General features: G+C 33.1%; 1 protein-coding gene across 10 annotated transcripts in view; it reads right to left on the bottom strand.

Annotated features, from left to right (window-relative positions):
* Positions 1–16,779, bottom strand: part of CDH18 (cadherin 18) — a 1,074,788-nt gene that overhangs the window by 52,127 nt on the left and 1,005,882 nt on the right. For all 10 annotated transcript variants that reach the window (XM_030813926.1, XM_030813931.1, XM_003263181.4 and 7 more), the window contains one exon: positions 892–1,013. In XM_030813926.1, the coding sequence (XP_030669786.1) occupies positions 892–1,013 (122 nt within the window). The remainder of the gene's footprint in view (positions 1–891; positions 1,014–16,779) is intronic.

The raw sequence follows: 16,779 nt of genomic DNA on the forward strand, positions 1-16,779 counted from the left end.
CAGAGATATGGGCAGCCTTGAGGAGTAAAGGAAAGTCTTGACTTTCTCGGGTCCGTATCAGAAAGAAACTGAATGCTTCCAACAGCCCTATGAACTCGGAAGAGATCCGTCAGCCTCGGGTGAGAAAACAGCCCTAGCAGACACCTTGATTATAGTCTTGCAAGACTCCTGCAAAGATCCAGCTAAGCCATGCACAAATTTCTGACCTATAGAAACTGTGAGATAATAAATACATTTTGTTTTAAGTTGCGGATTTTCTATAATTTCTTATACAGCAGAAAAACAAATGCACAACCCCTTTCAGTCTCCTACTTGCTCTGTTTGCTATAGGCAACCAGCCTTCCAAATTGCCATGCTTCTTTAACTAGATGCACACGACATCCAGCCTTTTGCCCCATGTTTCAGATTCATCTTCACTCTCACCACCCTATTAATACATATATACTTTTCATGTTTTTAAAATTGAATCATCGTTTAGCAACAGCATCACCCAATCATCATTCCTGTGTCACTCCTGCAGATCCTCCAAAATAGACAGAGCTAGTCCCTCTGACATGATCAAGTCCATCAACCTCATTAAGAAAAAAACCTTTGCTATTTCCTCCTCACTTAAAGTAGGGTTAGACATAAAGCATTCAGTATCATTTTATTGGTATAATTTGTGCAGCATTCATGAATGAATTCATTTTTCTGAGTTACATTTCGGATCCAAAGAAAATTCAATTGCTATGATTCTCCAAAAATTATCTGGTACTTAAAGCTTTATGAAATTATTTCCACTGAGTACAAAATTACACTGTGGGCTTTGGGGGATTATACCTAAGAATAATAAAAATAAAGCTGCTTGCATTTATTCCATTCAAATGAGGAGGAAGGAAACAATTAACTTACCTGGCCAGGCTTAGAATTTTCACATACAACAATATCATATTCCCTGGCAAGTTCGGGTGGATTGTCATTGACATCCAGAACTCTAATACCCACTGTGACATGGCTCAGCAAATCAGGATTATCTGCAAAATACACAGGAATGTATTTAGTATTTCCATGCACACTTTAGAGGCTCGGTTTAAAACAAATCTCTTTAATACTGTAGCTTGTCACTGGTTCCATATGCCGTAGCAGGACTTTTGGCATACAACAACTTTATGAAGGCCCTATTTGCTAGAACTCATTAACTTACAGGAAAATGAAAAATGAACACCATGGCATGACATGAATGCCAAAATGATATTTTGTCATATCAAGGAAATTACATGTTATCAGGAACTTGAGTGGGAGAAAGTTGTCAGAATTCATTGTATGCTGTCGGAGTCCACAGGATGAACAATTGGTTTCATCATTAATCTAAGAAAAACACAGCAGTTGGTAAAAAAATAATTACATAATTTTTAAAACGTTTAATGTTCAAATCTAACTAAACTCAAAGAAAACAAAAAATAAATTTCTTTACACAAAGAATCATTTTCTTACGGCAGGATATATGTAGTGTGTGATGTTAAGTCACACTCAGGGAAAAATAAAGAATAACTGAAATCAAAATTTAGCATGAGATTCACACATGCAATTTACATGTAAGCCTGGTAGGTATCAAAATATATTCAATAGTTTCAAAAACATCTTAAACTAAGTCTTTTTATTTTTTCAGTGGGTTTATTAATTCTGAGATGTAACAAAAACGTAAACGTCTGGTATATTTTACAAGTCCAAGCTAGAAATTCAGAATACATAATGAACAAATTAAATCTCTCTGTCTGGCTTTCTCTTCGCTAATGTTATCTGTCATTCTCTGAAGCTATTCAAATTTAAATTGTAACAACATACTAATGCATTAATAATAAGACTAGTAAAAAAGATACAACAATATTGGGAAAAAGGGAATAAATACTTATAGAGAAGTTATTCACGATAGTAAGAAAATAGATGGGTTAAAAAGTATCTTAAGTAGCTCTAACATAAATAGAAAATCTAAGAAGCGCTGTATTAAAGTAACTAGGGAAAATAAATTCTTTGGTAAAAAGTTAATTTTTGCAAAGAGAGAAAAAAATTTGTCCCAGGTTTTTTACTTAAAGAAACAGGTAATTACAGTCTACACATTTTTCCCCTAGAAAATATAAGAAAGAGGAAATATTTCAAAATTTTTATATATTTATTTATTTATTTATTTTGCTTGTGAAACTTTGGAACCAATACTAGGCACTGCTGCTCAGGACACATATTAAGTGTCAACTACCTAAACAAAATAATAGTAAACACACTCCACTGAGTTGTTGATCATTCTTGATCAATTTTGTCCCAGGAATGTTTGTTTAGCTCAACAATAAAAGATGGAAGAGGTAGAGAAAAGAAGTAAATTTTTATAAAGATACAATAAAAGTTATTCACAAGTTAGTGAATTGAAGGATGATAAAGCATATACATAATCACTCAAGAACATATTAAGAAATACAAAAAACAAAATGCAAGATTCATATATTCTAAAAACCATCCAAAAAACAACAAATGAGAATAAAAATTGCATCATACATCATTCTTAATGGTGAAACTCTAAGAATTAAAGGAACCTATGAATAAATCTAACAAAGTATATGAAAGACCCATATGCAGAATACTTTACTGAATTTCATTTAAAAAGATATAAAGATATTAAGAGCCACATTATGTCTGTGGTTAAAGAGACAAAATATCACAAATAAGGACATACCGTCCAGCTTGATGGTATTTTCAATGTAATCTAATACAAATCCAATAAAAGTTGTTCATAGCAATTGAAAATTGCTTTTAATATTTATAAACACTAAGATAATTCAGACTTGTATGAAGAAGAGGAATAAGGCAGAGTTGCACGCCGGGCATGGTGGCTCACGACTATAATCCCAGCACTTTGGGAGGCTGAGGTAGGAGGAACATCTGAGGTCAGGAGATTGAGACCAGCCTGGCCAACATGGCAAAACCTTGTCTCTGGTAAAAATACAAAAATCAGCCAGGTGTGGTTGGGCATGCCTGTAGTCCCAGCTACTGGGGAGGCTGAGGTAGGAGAATCGCTTGAACCTGGGAGGCAGAGGCTGCAGCAAGCCGAGCTCACACCACTGCACTGCAGCCTGAGTGACAGAGCGAGACTCCTTCTCAAAAAAAAAAAAAAAGGAGAGTTGCTGTACCATTTATCAAGGCCTCTTACACTTAACACTCTATGTCACAGGGATAGACAAACAGAACAGAAACACAAAACAGAACCCAGCCAAAAACCCACCACACATACAAATGTAATATATGGTGATGATGGCATTACAGATCAATGGTGAACGTATGGGTTAATCAATAAATAGTACAAGTTGTTATTCACATAATAATAGTAGTAGTAACAATAAGAATAATGACATTGATCTTATGTTACACTTACACAAAAACATGTTGTAAATTATTAAAGACTTAAGTATATAAGGCAAAATTATACATATTTTGGGAAAAATGGTTAGCATTAATATGTGCACATAAGTTCCATGCACAATTTCAAAACACAAAATTCACTAAAACATGAAGGAAGCAATTGATAAATTTGATTGCACTAAAACGTGATTTCTTACTCTGTTTCTCCAAATATATCATGAAGAGGAAAAAAATTACAATTTGGGTGAACACATTTGTGGCACATATAACTGACAAAGGACTTGTATCTATAATGTATAATTTAACATATCGAAACAATTTTAAAAGCCAACACAATATAAAAATAGGCAAATATTAATGGCCAACAGTTAATAGAAGGGATAATGTAAATAAAAAATAAACATGATAAAAATTCAGTCTCATTAGTATGAAAAACAGTAGGTTAATCAAAATAAGTTAACATTTAACATAAGCCAGACTAACACAATTAAGAAGTTTGACAAGATTTCTCCAAATGCTGGATTGAATATAGACAAAGAAAGGTCTATAAAGTTAACTTATAAGGAATAACTTGTATACTCTCATGCTCTAGATGACGTCAGCTGTCACCTCTCACTGTCCTACCTCTGCCTTGTTGCAGCTTTGCCCTGGGACTGGAATTGTTTTCATGCATTCCACACTTGGGCACAGGAAACTAAATCCTTCTACTTCAAAATAGACCCTTTCCATTATGACCCAATATTACTTCACATCCCTAATGTACAATCACTATTCTGTAACAATGATTGAAAGCATAGCATTTGGGATCAGGCTACTATCAGTTTTGTCTGTGTATCTACTATCATTCAGTGTCCTGTAGGAAACCGAATTTAATCTTACCTTACTGACCATGTGACTCATGATACTGCCTGCCCTGTCAGGGGCAACCACAGGAATTACGAAAAACAAAATGTTGGAGTAAATTTAAAGTAACTTCTGGTGCAAATTCAATAACTGCTGTCTGTTACTAAAAGTAGGATGATGTATAAAAATGTGGCTGTGATTTCAGACAATTAGGGGTGAAAACTCGCTATCACTTTATAGCCACTCGCAGCCTTCTTGCAGCATTCTGGTATTTTATGATATGAGATATTTCCGTATTTGTGAACTGAAAACTACCCATGGGTCTCTATATATTATTTCTTGTGTCCTTGGGTCAATATTTTACCCTTTAAATGTCAATCACTCTACCTATAAAATGTAAACCTATTCATGGGATTTACAAGCATTTTGCTAAGGCTAAAATCGGATAATTCTCTAAGGTCTTAAAACATTATTTCCATTATTGTTATTATAATTTTTATTTTTATGCTTCTTTTCTAGAAAACAATTTTCATATTCTTTTGATAGCAGAGTAAATAAAATATATTGAAATCATACAAACTTAAATATAAATCATATTCTCAGCACTCGTCAGGAGCAGAACTTCAATAAATTATTTGCAATTTATTGATGTGCCTTAATTATTTAATTTGTAAGCCTATAATTAGAGTTATTTAACTTGCCAAGTTGTGTTTTTGAGAAACAATTAACGGTAACTACGTCAACTTTATAATACTGAGCCTGGAAAAAAGCAGAATGCACATCTTAATAATTTCGCAATATTAAAATAGAAACAAAGCTAAAATATATGCATGTTATTATCCAGCACCAACCATGCTATATAAAAATCACCTGTGCTTTATGCAACATTAATACAACAGGGACTCATGTCATCAGAGTGCCCCCTCTAGAGATAATGATACAGAGAAAGTGCTATTCCAGTGCAAGTGGAAGCTGTATGCTACAATATGTAGAAGATCTTTTATAACTTGAGAAACAATACATTTTATCCAGTGATTACTTTTGGGAAGACTGATATGTGCATAACACTATGATGGGCTCTGGAGAACACAGAACAACAAAATATGCCATTCTTCCAGATTTCCCACTTATTGACATTGAATGGAAAAAAATAAATACTAATTTTTTTCTTAAATATCGTGACTTGAATGTTTAATTTACTTTTAGCCCAAAGCCATTATTATTTAAATATGTGCCACCCAAACAATCTAAATCATGTCTGTTAGTATATGCCTACTAGAGAATCTGGTAGATTTGTAATCTGATTATTCATATTCTAAAATTAGTATTAAAAATATTTGTCAAATATATAAATAGGTTAGTGTAATATTGTGGATTATTTTCCTAAAACTATGCTTTTATTGCTTTCATTATGAAAATTCACTCAAAATGAAGAGCCTTATCTACTACTATAATTACAATTTACAGGGAATATGAACTTAAACGATCACATTTATAGCTATCTAAGTTTCATAAATGCCCATGAGAATAAAGGTGGCTTATAAATTGTATTTTTGGTCTGTCTGATTTAGATTTCTATGAAAAGATTTCCTTATAGGAAAATTTATAACTAAAATTACTCTCACTCTTTTGAATACTTACTGTGGGCTGATGCTGGAACATTTTAACGTGGTTGGTTAATGTTTTGTTTGTTAACAAATATGTTTCCATTATTTTCTTTAATAAATGTGTAACAATAAGTTTTGCAAACAGGTGTTCAAATGAAAACAAACTTTCCACTTAAGTGTATTTGCTTGATTTGAAATGAGAGTAGTTTTTCCATTGTAAAATCTTGTATATGAAAGTCATATTTAAGTTTTAGGTAAAAAAATGAGCTAAATCAATTAATACATATTATAAACTATAATATTATTAAATCTACTTAAACAATAATTTATATGTAAAACTCTCACAATGCCTGGTACATGCCGGTGCCACTAATATGCCTCTTTTTCTCTTTATTTTTTAAGTATTATTTAAATATCAGTAAAAAAAGAAATCAAATATTGTATCCAAAATAATTTGCTATAATTTATATGAATGGTGTATATCACATATAATAAATTAATCCTCAAATATCTCTTTACTGTATCCACATAAAAAGTTTTAAAATAAAGCATTCTGTGAATTTTATGTGATAGAAAATTAAAACAACTCTGTGTTTAAAGTCTGTTATTTCATTGGAAGGAGCATAACACAAGTGTAGAAATATTTCAAAAATTACAAAGCATTTAGAAACACATCACACAAAACTTATCCCATATATTTATTCAACTTTTGTCAGTTTACAGTAAGTGCTCTCATTTATTACATAGTTATCATACAAATTCTAGATTGAAGTGATTATTTAAAATGCATCTTGACTCTTTTCAGTACATTGTTTTGTTCCAGTTGCCTATAAATCCTCCAACAATTCCTTATATATCATTAATATTATTACCTGAGAGTAACATGAGTTAGAAGCTTTAAAATTAAAGCTGTGCCTTTGCTGTTAGGAATGAACACTTCGTTCCGTTAACCAGAACTACAAAGTCAAAGTAATTTACCTCTAGTTGAAAGTAATTACATTGAGAGAATGTAAGAAATTTTATTGATTATAAAGTAAATGAAAAATATGTATTCTATTCTTGTGAAAATGTCACAATTGGCCCACTCAATTATATAAGAAAATCTACCAATTATAACCTTCATTTTCTACTTTTCATAACAATTCAGTTTTAACATGTTTTTTCTATCTTGGCCTATTTGTCTATAATGCCTGTGAACTTTTCTATCTTTCATCTTTATAGAGTATACAGGATTTACCTTGTGATGAACTTTTATGCTATCTTTTGCACTTATAATTACAATCATATTTTAATGCTGCTTAGAACTTTGCTAACAATGGATTATAAGTTTATTCTTTCTTTTTCTGGCTGTGCAATCTAATTATAATAAAAATTTCCTTATCAGATAAAATTGACATCAAAAATAATAACGTTAATTAAAGCAAAACAGCTATGTAAAATAATTAATAAAAATAATGATATATGTATTTTAAATGTTTGTATAAAAATATTGAAATGCATAATTATTCATCAAACTGCAATCTCTCAATGTAGGAGTATGGAGGTAACTCTGAGAACAGATTTGCTGCTGTTCGGCGTTAATGCCACCATTCTTGCAAAGGTAACACACTGAGTTATCTATGTAGTTATTTATGAAGCCCAAAATTGATTGATTCTAAGTGATGGAAGAACTTGAAGATTCTTTCAAAACACTGAGCGTGGCAACACTTCTAATTCTATAAAATTACCTGAGATTTTATAATTGCCTAACTGTTCTCCTTAATTGGAATACAATTTTAGCAAATCACTTTTATGAAGTCCTGGGAAACTTTCAACTTAAAGTACGTTACACAAATTCTGAATCTATTATGTGCATATATCCCATTATTTTGTTTAATATTTAAATAAACTACATAATTACAATAAGAAGTTTGACTGGTTTGGAAATAGAACTTAAAAAAAAATCCACCTTAGTCAGGAAAGAGCAACAGATTAAAACTGGCCTGCCATCACAAAGGATTGTAAAATGGAATAAAATATATAAAATAGAAAATAGATAATGTGAAGAATGCTCTCTGGGAGAAGAGACTTACATAAGCTAAGCCCCAGGACTATCTCAGGCTTTGATAATACATTCATTATGACCAAGTGAGGGATATCCTAGGAAAAGAAGACTGGTTGTTTAACATTTAAAAATCAGTGAATATAATTCACTGTACGCATTCAATACACACATAATAAAAGTTAACAAATATGACATTTTTAACAAGAAATAAAGAACACTTAGCAAGTTACAAATAGAAGGGACTTTCTCAACCTGAACAATACTATAACTATGATCACTCTTATCAGTGAATATTGAACGCTTTATCCTAAGGATCAGAAATAAACAGAAATGTAAGGATATACACTCTCAGAACTTCTCCTGAACACTACCTTTAGGGTTATAGTTAGAGTAAATAGTGGAAGAAATAAAAGTTACGTAAATTGCAAAATAAAAAACATTTATCTTCCTTCAGAGCCAGAATGATTATCTATGAAGAAAATACCACATAATATACAAAAAAACAGAATTATTAAAACAGTTTAGCAGTACCACAGGATACAAGTTTGGTATTTACATATATTTCTATAAGAATGAAAGTAAAGGAAGATTTTAACATCTAATTTATAGAATATGAATAAACATGAAAACAAATATGTGAAATATTTGTATGCTGAATTCTACATATGTTGCTTTGAGAAATGTTTAAAAGACCTAGATAACTGAAAACATACTATGTTTACTCATGGATAAAATGCTCAATGTTGTTCATTGAGGTGTCCATGCTCCCAAATTGAAACTTAGATTCAATGTAATACCAATCAAAAATCCGATATTGTTGAATAATTTGATAAACTGATTCTAAAAGTTATATGCAACAAAAACTGTTCTAAAGTAACCCAAACAATTTCAAAAAGAAAGAAGAAAAACGTAGGAGAACTCCCACTATCTGATTTTGTGTCATTATAAAACTATAGTAATCATAGCACTGTAGTATTAGTATATACATTGTCAGTGGTACCAATGAGAGTCCAGAAATTGATAAATACACAAATGCTCAAGGGTTTATGGACAAACTAGCCATAACAATTAATTGAGAAAATGATAGCATTAAGACAAATGGTGGATCCATTGTAAATTCATATTAAAGAAAATTAAACTTGACCCTTACCACTCATCATATATAAAACATGGCCCAAAGGAAACCATAGATATAAATATAAAACCTCAAAGTTTAAATATATAAAACTAATAAAGGAAATTTTTGTTATCTTTTGTTTGGCAAAGAATTATTAGAAAAAACACAAAAGAAAAAACATAAAAAAAGCCAATGAATTGTAATACAGCATTTATTAAGAAAATGAAAAGATAAGGCACAAATATGTGAATATATTCAAAAAAAGAACATCTGATTAACTCATATATCTACATATACTAAAATCTCAAATTCAGACAATAAAAATCTAAACAACTTTATAAAATTTTACAAAATCCTGAACAGAAAATCCACCAAAGAAGAAAATACAGATGGCACATGAAAATATTTTCAACATCATTTCTCTGTGGTGAAATGCAAATAAAAACCACAATAAGATGTCACTACATACTTATTAGAATGACAGAGAAAAATACTCTGGCAACATATGCAGAAGACATGAAGCAACTGCTGATGGTAATGCAAAGTTGTATAGCCAGTTTGGAAAGCAATTTGGCATGTTTCCATAAACTCGAACATGGTATTTTGTTTAACAATCCCACACCTGGCTATTTACCCAAGACAAGTTAAAATGTGTGTTCTCACACACACACACACACACACACACACAAACAAAATTGGGCTGGGCATGGTGGCTCACACCTGTAATCCCAGCACTTAGGGAGGCTGGCGTGGGTGGATCAGCTGAGGTCAGGAGTTTGAGACCAGTCTGGCCAACATGGTGAAAGCCTGTCTCTATTTAAAAAAATGCAAAAATTAGCCATGCGTGGCTTCCTGAAAATAATGACTCATAAGCTTGACTCATTAACGCAAAAGCTTCCTGAAAAGAATGACTCAAAGGAGTCCACAGTGTCTACTTGTCATTCTCATTACATTTGAAAAAGGCAAAACTATAGGTCGTTACCAGGACTTGGAGATGGGAGAAGAGAAATCACTTGAACTTTAATTTTTGTGGACGAAGGTTGTGGAAAGTGACTAGATGCCTCTGCAAAATTCATTATACTTTACACATTAAAATGGTAATTTTACTATGTAAATTGCTCTCCATGAAAGCTGACTTGTTAACAAGAGTGATGTATTCTGAGGCATTAAATTTGTAGCCAGTGTATTTTTTTTGTCATTTTTTGGTCATTTTTTTTAAATGTTAGACTTCCCTTTGACAATATTTTTCTAATGCATCCTTCTAACGAATTTCTTTTCAATGAACTTTTAGTAACCACATAAACTTTATCAATGTATTGCTTCTATTGAAATACTAAATATTATAAATTATTGAAAATATTCCTCATTTATGTTTGTCACTGGGTTGTTGACACCAAGATGATCTGAAGCAATAGTTAAGAAGCACCTTATACATAATTTCTGATGATTAACATTTTTATATTTTCATTTCCTCTACCCAGAACTAAGGTAAAAACAGAAGACATTCCTTATCTTTAACTTTCGACAAGATATTTGTATATGTGTGAGTGCCTGGGTTTGTATCTTGGTTCATTTATTATGAGTGTCATATTTTCGTTTATTTGGGAGTATTTGATTTGACTTAGTAGTATGTAGTACCACTTATGATTTAAAAGGCACATCATGACAGCTGGGTGAATAACAAGAAGGCTAAGATTAAGACCCAAAGCCCAAAGGAAGCTAAGGTTAGGACCCAAAGAAAACTCTTAAAATACCCCAGGTAAGGGGTGAAAGTTGTTCGAAGTGTGGTGGAAGTGAGACAAATGATAAGAAATGGTTGACTTATAAATAGTTTTTAAAGGTATAGCTGACAAAAGTTTCCAACGGATTGGATGTGGAATATGAGAGAGAAGAGACAAATGACTGCATGGTTTATATAAGCAATCTGGACTATAGTCATCATTCCAAAGATAGATAAGGCATCTGAAGAAGATTGAGGGAGAAATCAGATTTTACAGAGATTTACTTGCAGCATGTCGAGTTTGAGACCTCCAGGAGGAGATATTAAAGTGGCTAATATGGAATTCAGGGGAAAAATAACACTGCAGCTGCAGATTAAAATTTGAGAGCTATCAAATCCATGAGACTAAATGAAATCACCTTGGCAACAACTCAAGATACATTTGAAGTATAAAACTTGGTGTCTCAAAAAATGATGAGTTCATGTCCTTTGTAGGGACATGGATGAAACTGGAAAACATCATTCTCAGTAAACTATCGCAAGGACAAAAAACCAAACACCGCATGTTCTCACTCATAGGTGGGAATTGAACAATGAGAACTCATGGACACAGGAAGGGGAACATCACACTCCGGGGACTGTTGTGGGGTGGGGGGAGGGGGGAGGGAGAGCACTAGGAGATATACCTAATGCTAAATGACGAGTTAATGGGTGCAGCAAAACAACATGGCACATGGATACATATGTAACAAACCTGCACATTGTGCACATGTACCCTGAAACCTAAAGTATAAAAAAAAAAAAAAAAACTTGGTGTCTCACAATTCAATACATAGGGAAGTGAAGAGGAACTAAACAGCATGCAGAAAGAAGAGCCAATGAAGGATGGAGTTAATCAAAAGGATATTATGTCCATAAGCCAAAGAAAGAATCTTTTTCTTGAAAGAGCTGCTAATCGTATCAAATGTTGATGCTTTGTTGAGTAGAGGAATGAGGATTAGGCTTTGGATTCTGTGACATGGAGGTTGAGAATGATTGTGCTGAAGTAGCGAAGTCAAGAGTCTTGTTAGAATGGATTTAAAACAGCATGGAAGAAAAGAGAGTACAAACTGTGAACAGAGTAAATTATTTCAAGGAGTTTTTCAGTCAAAAGAATGAGATAATAGAGATGTATTTGGAGGAGAATATTAGATCAACAGATGTTTCCAGGTTTTGTTTGCTTTGCATGAATTAATTTTATTTTCAGATAGAAAATGAAGAATGTTTTTGAGGACAAGAGCATGCTTTAGACAGTGAAAAAGTAAGAATTCAGGAAACAGGATAAAATGCAAAGAGCATTGTCTCACAGCAAACAAATAAGAACAGTATAAGGTCCTGTGAAGGAGTGGCCAGAGACTTGGCATGGACAGTGCATTTCACGAACCTGAAGAAAGCCATATTTATAGATAACAACATCCACTAGCTAGGGTGATAGATGGGTTGGCACAGGAATATGGAAACCCCTTTCTGATTGTTCTTATTTTGTAAGTTTTTGGAGAAACTGTTATCTGATACAATACATGTAAGGAAATTGGAAGAGGTATTAGAAATTTAATGAAAGGACACCTATAAAATAAATATCTAGCAATGCTGTAGAAAATTATTTGAGTGGTTTAAAGTTTCTTTTGAATAAAGAAACTTGTTCTAATTGTCTTACAATATGATACTAACACCGGGATATTGCAATTAATAAATCATCAAATGTATTGGCACATTAAGAAAATGTGGTAGATACTGTGATTGTCTCACCAAATTGCTCCTTATTGTGTAGAACCTAAAAGGCATGAAAGGAGTTAACCACGAGTAATAAGAAAAACATAGGCCTGATGGTCCTGAGTCAGTGTCCACATGCCTTTCATTTTGCCACAATAATTCATCCACTTATGGACAAATTTCATGTATTAAATACATTTTTTAAGGCAGTGAAAGGAGATTAATACATAAAAAAAAAATTGAAAGCAGCAACATTTTTAATGGCTATGTAAAATGACAATTTATCTCCCCAGGTTGTGAATAAGAATGCATGAACCCAACTTTAGCGTCACTCATCTTATTACCATGTTACAAGTTAACACACAATTTGTTACCTGTTACTATAATATAGCAACACGAAGGAAAAAGGTGACGTTAAAAAATTCAGAAAATGAAAAATCAGGGAGAATTGGAGACAGAGACCTGATCAAAGCAAACTCATAGCTTAATTTGCCTATGAACTTTATAGATACATGAGCCAATAAATCTCTTTTAAATTTGAGAACAAATTCAATTATTTTTACTTGCGTGCTTTTTTACATATAAGTGAAAACATTCAAACAAATTCTGGCAGCCACCTCCAAGATGACACCGATTATTCCAGCCTGGTATTCATATCCTCGTATAATGGCTTTCCATATTTAACAAGGTTTTCCATATTTAATAATATTAAATACAATATTGCAGAAGTAACAATGTGTAATTTCTGAGGCTAGGTCATAAAGAAGATGGTTACCTTCAGGTCACTTATTCTTGGATAACTCACTCTGAGTTGGCCAGCTGCCATGACAATCAAGACACTCAGCAGTCCTATGAAGGAGTCCATGATGTGAAAAACTGAGTTCTTTGCCAAAAACCAGCACCAACTTGCTAGCTATGTAAGTGAGACATGTTGGAAGCGTCTCCCCGGGGCCCAGTCACATTTTGAAATAATTACAGCCCTAATCAAAATCTGGGTGACAACCTCTTGAATTCCTCTGAAACTAAATCACCCATGTAAGCTGTTCCCTTATTACTGACCCAAAGAAACTGGGTAACACACTATTGTTTATTGATGCTTTCTGTTGCTACATTATGAAGTAATCTGTTATATGGCAATGGATTGATACATCTATGTATACACATTTCTGAAAAGCATTTTGTTTGATTACTTTTGATCATTGGTTAAGGCAATACTGATTTCTTTCTGTGCTATTCCCTTCGTGAGCTAAGAAAAAGTGCCAATTAGGATCTCTTTGTGTGCTAAGGGAAACTGGTAATACAAACACATTCATGGAAGACAAATTGCATACATCAAAATAAGCATATTGATAATAACAAAATAATGTTTATAAGCTACAGGGACTTAAAAATACTCACTCTGAGGTAATGGGTTTTTGTATTGTAAGATGCAGCTGCTAACCAAAAATAATTTCATATTAAAGGGCAACAAGGAATACACTCACAAACACTAAATTTCATTTCTATGATCTGACATTAACAGTTGCATTACATTTGAAATTTGTGGATTCTAGTCTTTGGATATGTTTGCATGAGAGTTGAGAAAAAATAACTAAAAAGACTCAATGAATAAAGAAAACACAAACATTGGTTTGTGGCCTCTTATGTATATAATCTTTATAAAGAAAAAGTGAAAAAGAGAGCTGAAGCAATGCATACAATATGCAATTTTTGTTGTTTCATTTGTAAATTCCGGAAATAGCAGAAGCTTTCAGACACATTGAAAGTTTCAATAAAGTATCATCTCCCAAACTTTGGCTCTTTTGGAAATTTATCTATTATACAAGCAATGAATGATTAGAGTTTCCTTTTGGTGAATTGATCAGGTCAAAGAAATTTTTACATTTAGTGCACAGAACAAGGTTAAATAGGATATGTGCATTAAATGAAGAATAAATTGTGTAGTGAATCATGAAGTTGTTGAGCTGGTATGATGGGTGGAGAAATTAGGAGCAAAATATATTTATGTATTTAACAAAATTTACTAACCACGTTCTATACACCAAGACATTCATTAAGTATTTGACAATACTATGATGAACAAAGGTAAGTTAGACCAGATTTCTAAACTTGACATGGTTACAAGCCCATAGAGGTGGAAAAATACTACAACGAAATGTGATAAGTGTTATACTTAATGCATGCACAACATTTAACTGTGGAAGAAAAGAAACTGTACGTTTGTCTAAGCTGTTGATAAACTTTTACAGTTGTGACATTTGAAACAGTTCTTACCGGTAAATAACTTTGGAAAGCAGAGTAAAATGAAAACAGATCACTGAAAGATGAAAGGATTATGAAATTATTGAAAAAACCTGGCCTGTTTGGGGAGTATGACTAAAAGCATAACATACATTTTTCAGAGGATTAAGCTGAAAACAGAGAGGGCTGAGTCTTGTTAAGGAAATCGATACACGTGGAGTTTATTTCTTAGACAATCAGGAAATGTGTATGTACCTCTGTGCATGTGTTTGTCATAGGATTGGAACTAAATGGAGCTATGATTTAAATCAAATTGTGGCTAGGAACAATGTTTCTTAACCTTAACTTTACATTAGATTCACATAGGGAAATGGTCCTTCAACTTTAGCATGAATGAGAAACACATGGAAGGCCTGGTAGAACTAGGGTTGCTGGCCCTCAACCACAGAGTGTCTGATTCACTAGATCTGGGCCGAGGCCTGAGGATCTGCTTTATTAGTTCCCATGGAACACACTTTGAGAGCTACTGGTTTGGAATGTAAAATGCTGAAGACCCTCTCCAGGAAAAAATGAATCTCAGAATCTCAGATGAGCAGTGGGTATGGCACTCGAGGTGATTCAAAAATATAATGTGTAGTCAGGTTTGAGATCCAGATATTATGAAAGATAACTCAGATAACGGTGCAAATGATACAGTATATGGTACTGTGATGGTTAATTTTATGTGTCAATTGGCTGAGCCATGGAGTGCTCAGATATGTATAGTTACACATTATTCTAGGTGTTTTTGGATGAGATTAGCATTTGCATCAGGAGACTGAGTAAAGCAGACTGTCTTTCACATTGTTAGTGGGCCTCATTCAATCAGTTGAAGGCCTGACTAGAACCAAAGTAATTACCCCCCAATGACAGAGAATTCTGCTTCACAGCTTTGATTGAGCTTTTTCTGGTTCTATAGCAGTCTGCCTGCCTTCAGACTCAAAGTGGGATACAGAATCTACAGATTTGGGATGTGACAGCTTCCATAATCATGTGAGCCAATTTTTTATAATAAATCTATCTGTTCCCCCTCTCTCTTTCTCTATTTATCAATCTATTTCCATATCTCAATATATGCACATATATAAGTGTGTGTATGTGCACGTACACATTACACACACACACCCGCGCATCCTCCCTATCGCTCTGTTTCTCCGGAGAATCCTAATACACAAATTCAGACACATTTGGAATCAGAAGAGAATATGCAGGGCAACCTTTACTCATCCCTCACCTCAAGACTGAATCCATGCATTATCTTCTCTATGAAACCTTCGCTGATCCTCTTAGAGTGATTAAACTACCAGTTTCGTAGCCCCTAAAAAATCTCTCTTATCCCTAAAAAATCCTCTTTATGCTGTAATTTTCCATAATGCAATTATCTACTTACCTTGTCTTATGAATAACACTCAAATGCCTCAAAGGCAAAATAATATTCTCAATATCCCTAGTGTCTAAAATACCACACTGACTAGCAAGTATCATTTATTAATATATTCTGCATGAGTTAATTGAAAGATACTTCAGGATAAAGATTATAAAGTACCCAATACCAACATACTGGAATGGTAGCTAAAATATAGAAAATTTTAAGAAGTAAAAGAATGATGAACATAGTCAAATGCCACAAAGAAATGAGGGAAAGATAAAAGGTAAAAAGTACAGATAGGTTTTGGTTATTAGGCAGTCACTGATGCCTTATTTGTAGTTCCCAACGAAGAGTTGGAATGAAAATATGCATAATATGCATTATACCAGGGATGCATAAAGGGAAAATTGAGTGATAGCACGTAAATTTGAAGGAAAGTTTATTATCCAGTAAGAATCTCATAGCCATTGGAGAAGAGCTCATCCCAGCTGGCACATGATCTCAGCCTTTTGAGGCCTTAAGTAGAGAACCCAGTTGAGCCCACCTGGACTTCTGACCTACAGAAATCATATTATTATCTGTTACACAACAACAGAAAACTAATTCGAATTACCAAATAGCTGTATTATAGATTGCATAGAGGGAAGATGTTGTTACCCA

This window comes from Nomascus leucogenys, chromosome 6, assembly GCF_006542625.1.
Source record: "Nomascus leucogenys isolate Asia chromosome 6, Asia_NLE_v1, whole genome shotgun sequence".
Classification (NCBI taxonomy): Eukaryota; Metazoa; Chordata; class Mammalia; order Primates; family Hylobatidae; genus Nomascus; species Nomascus leucogenys.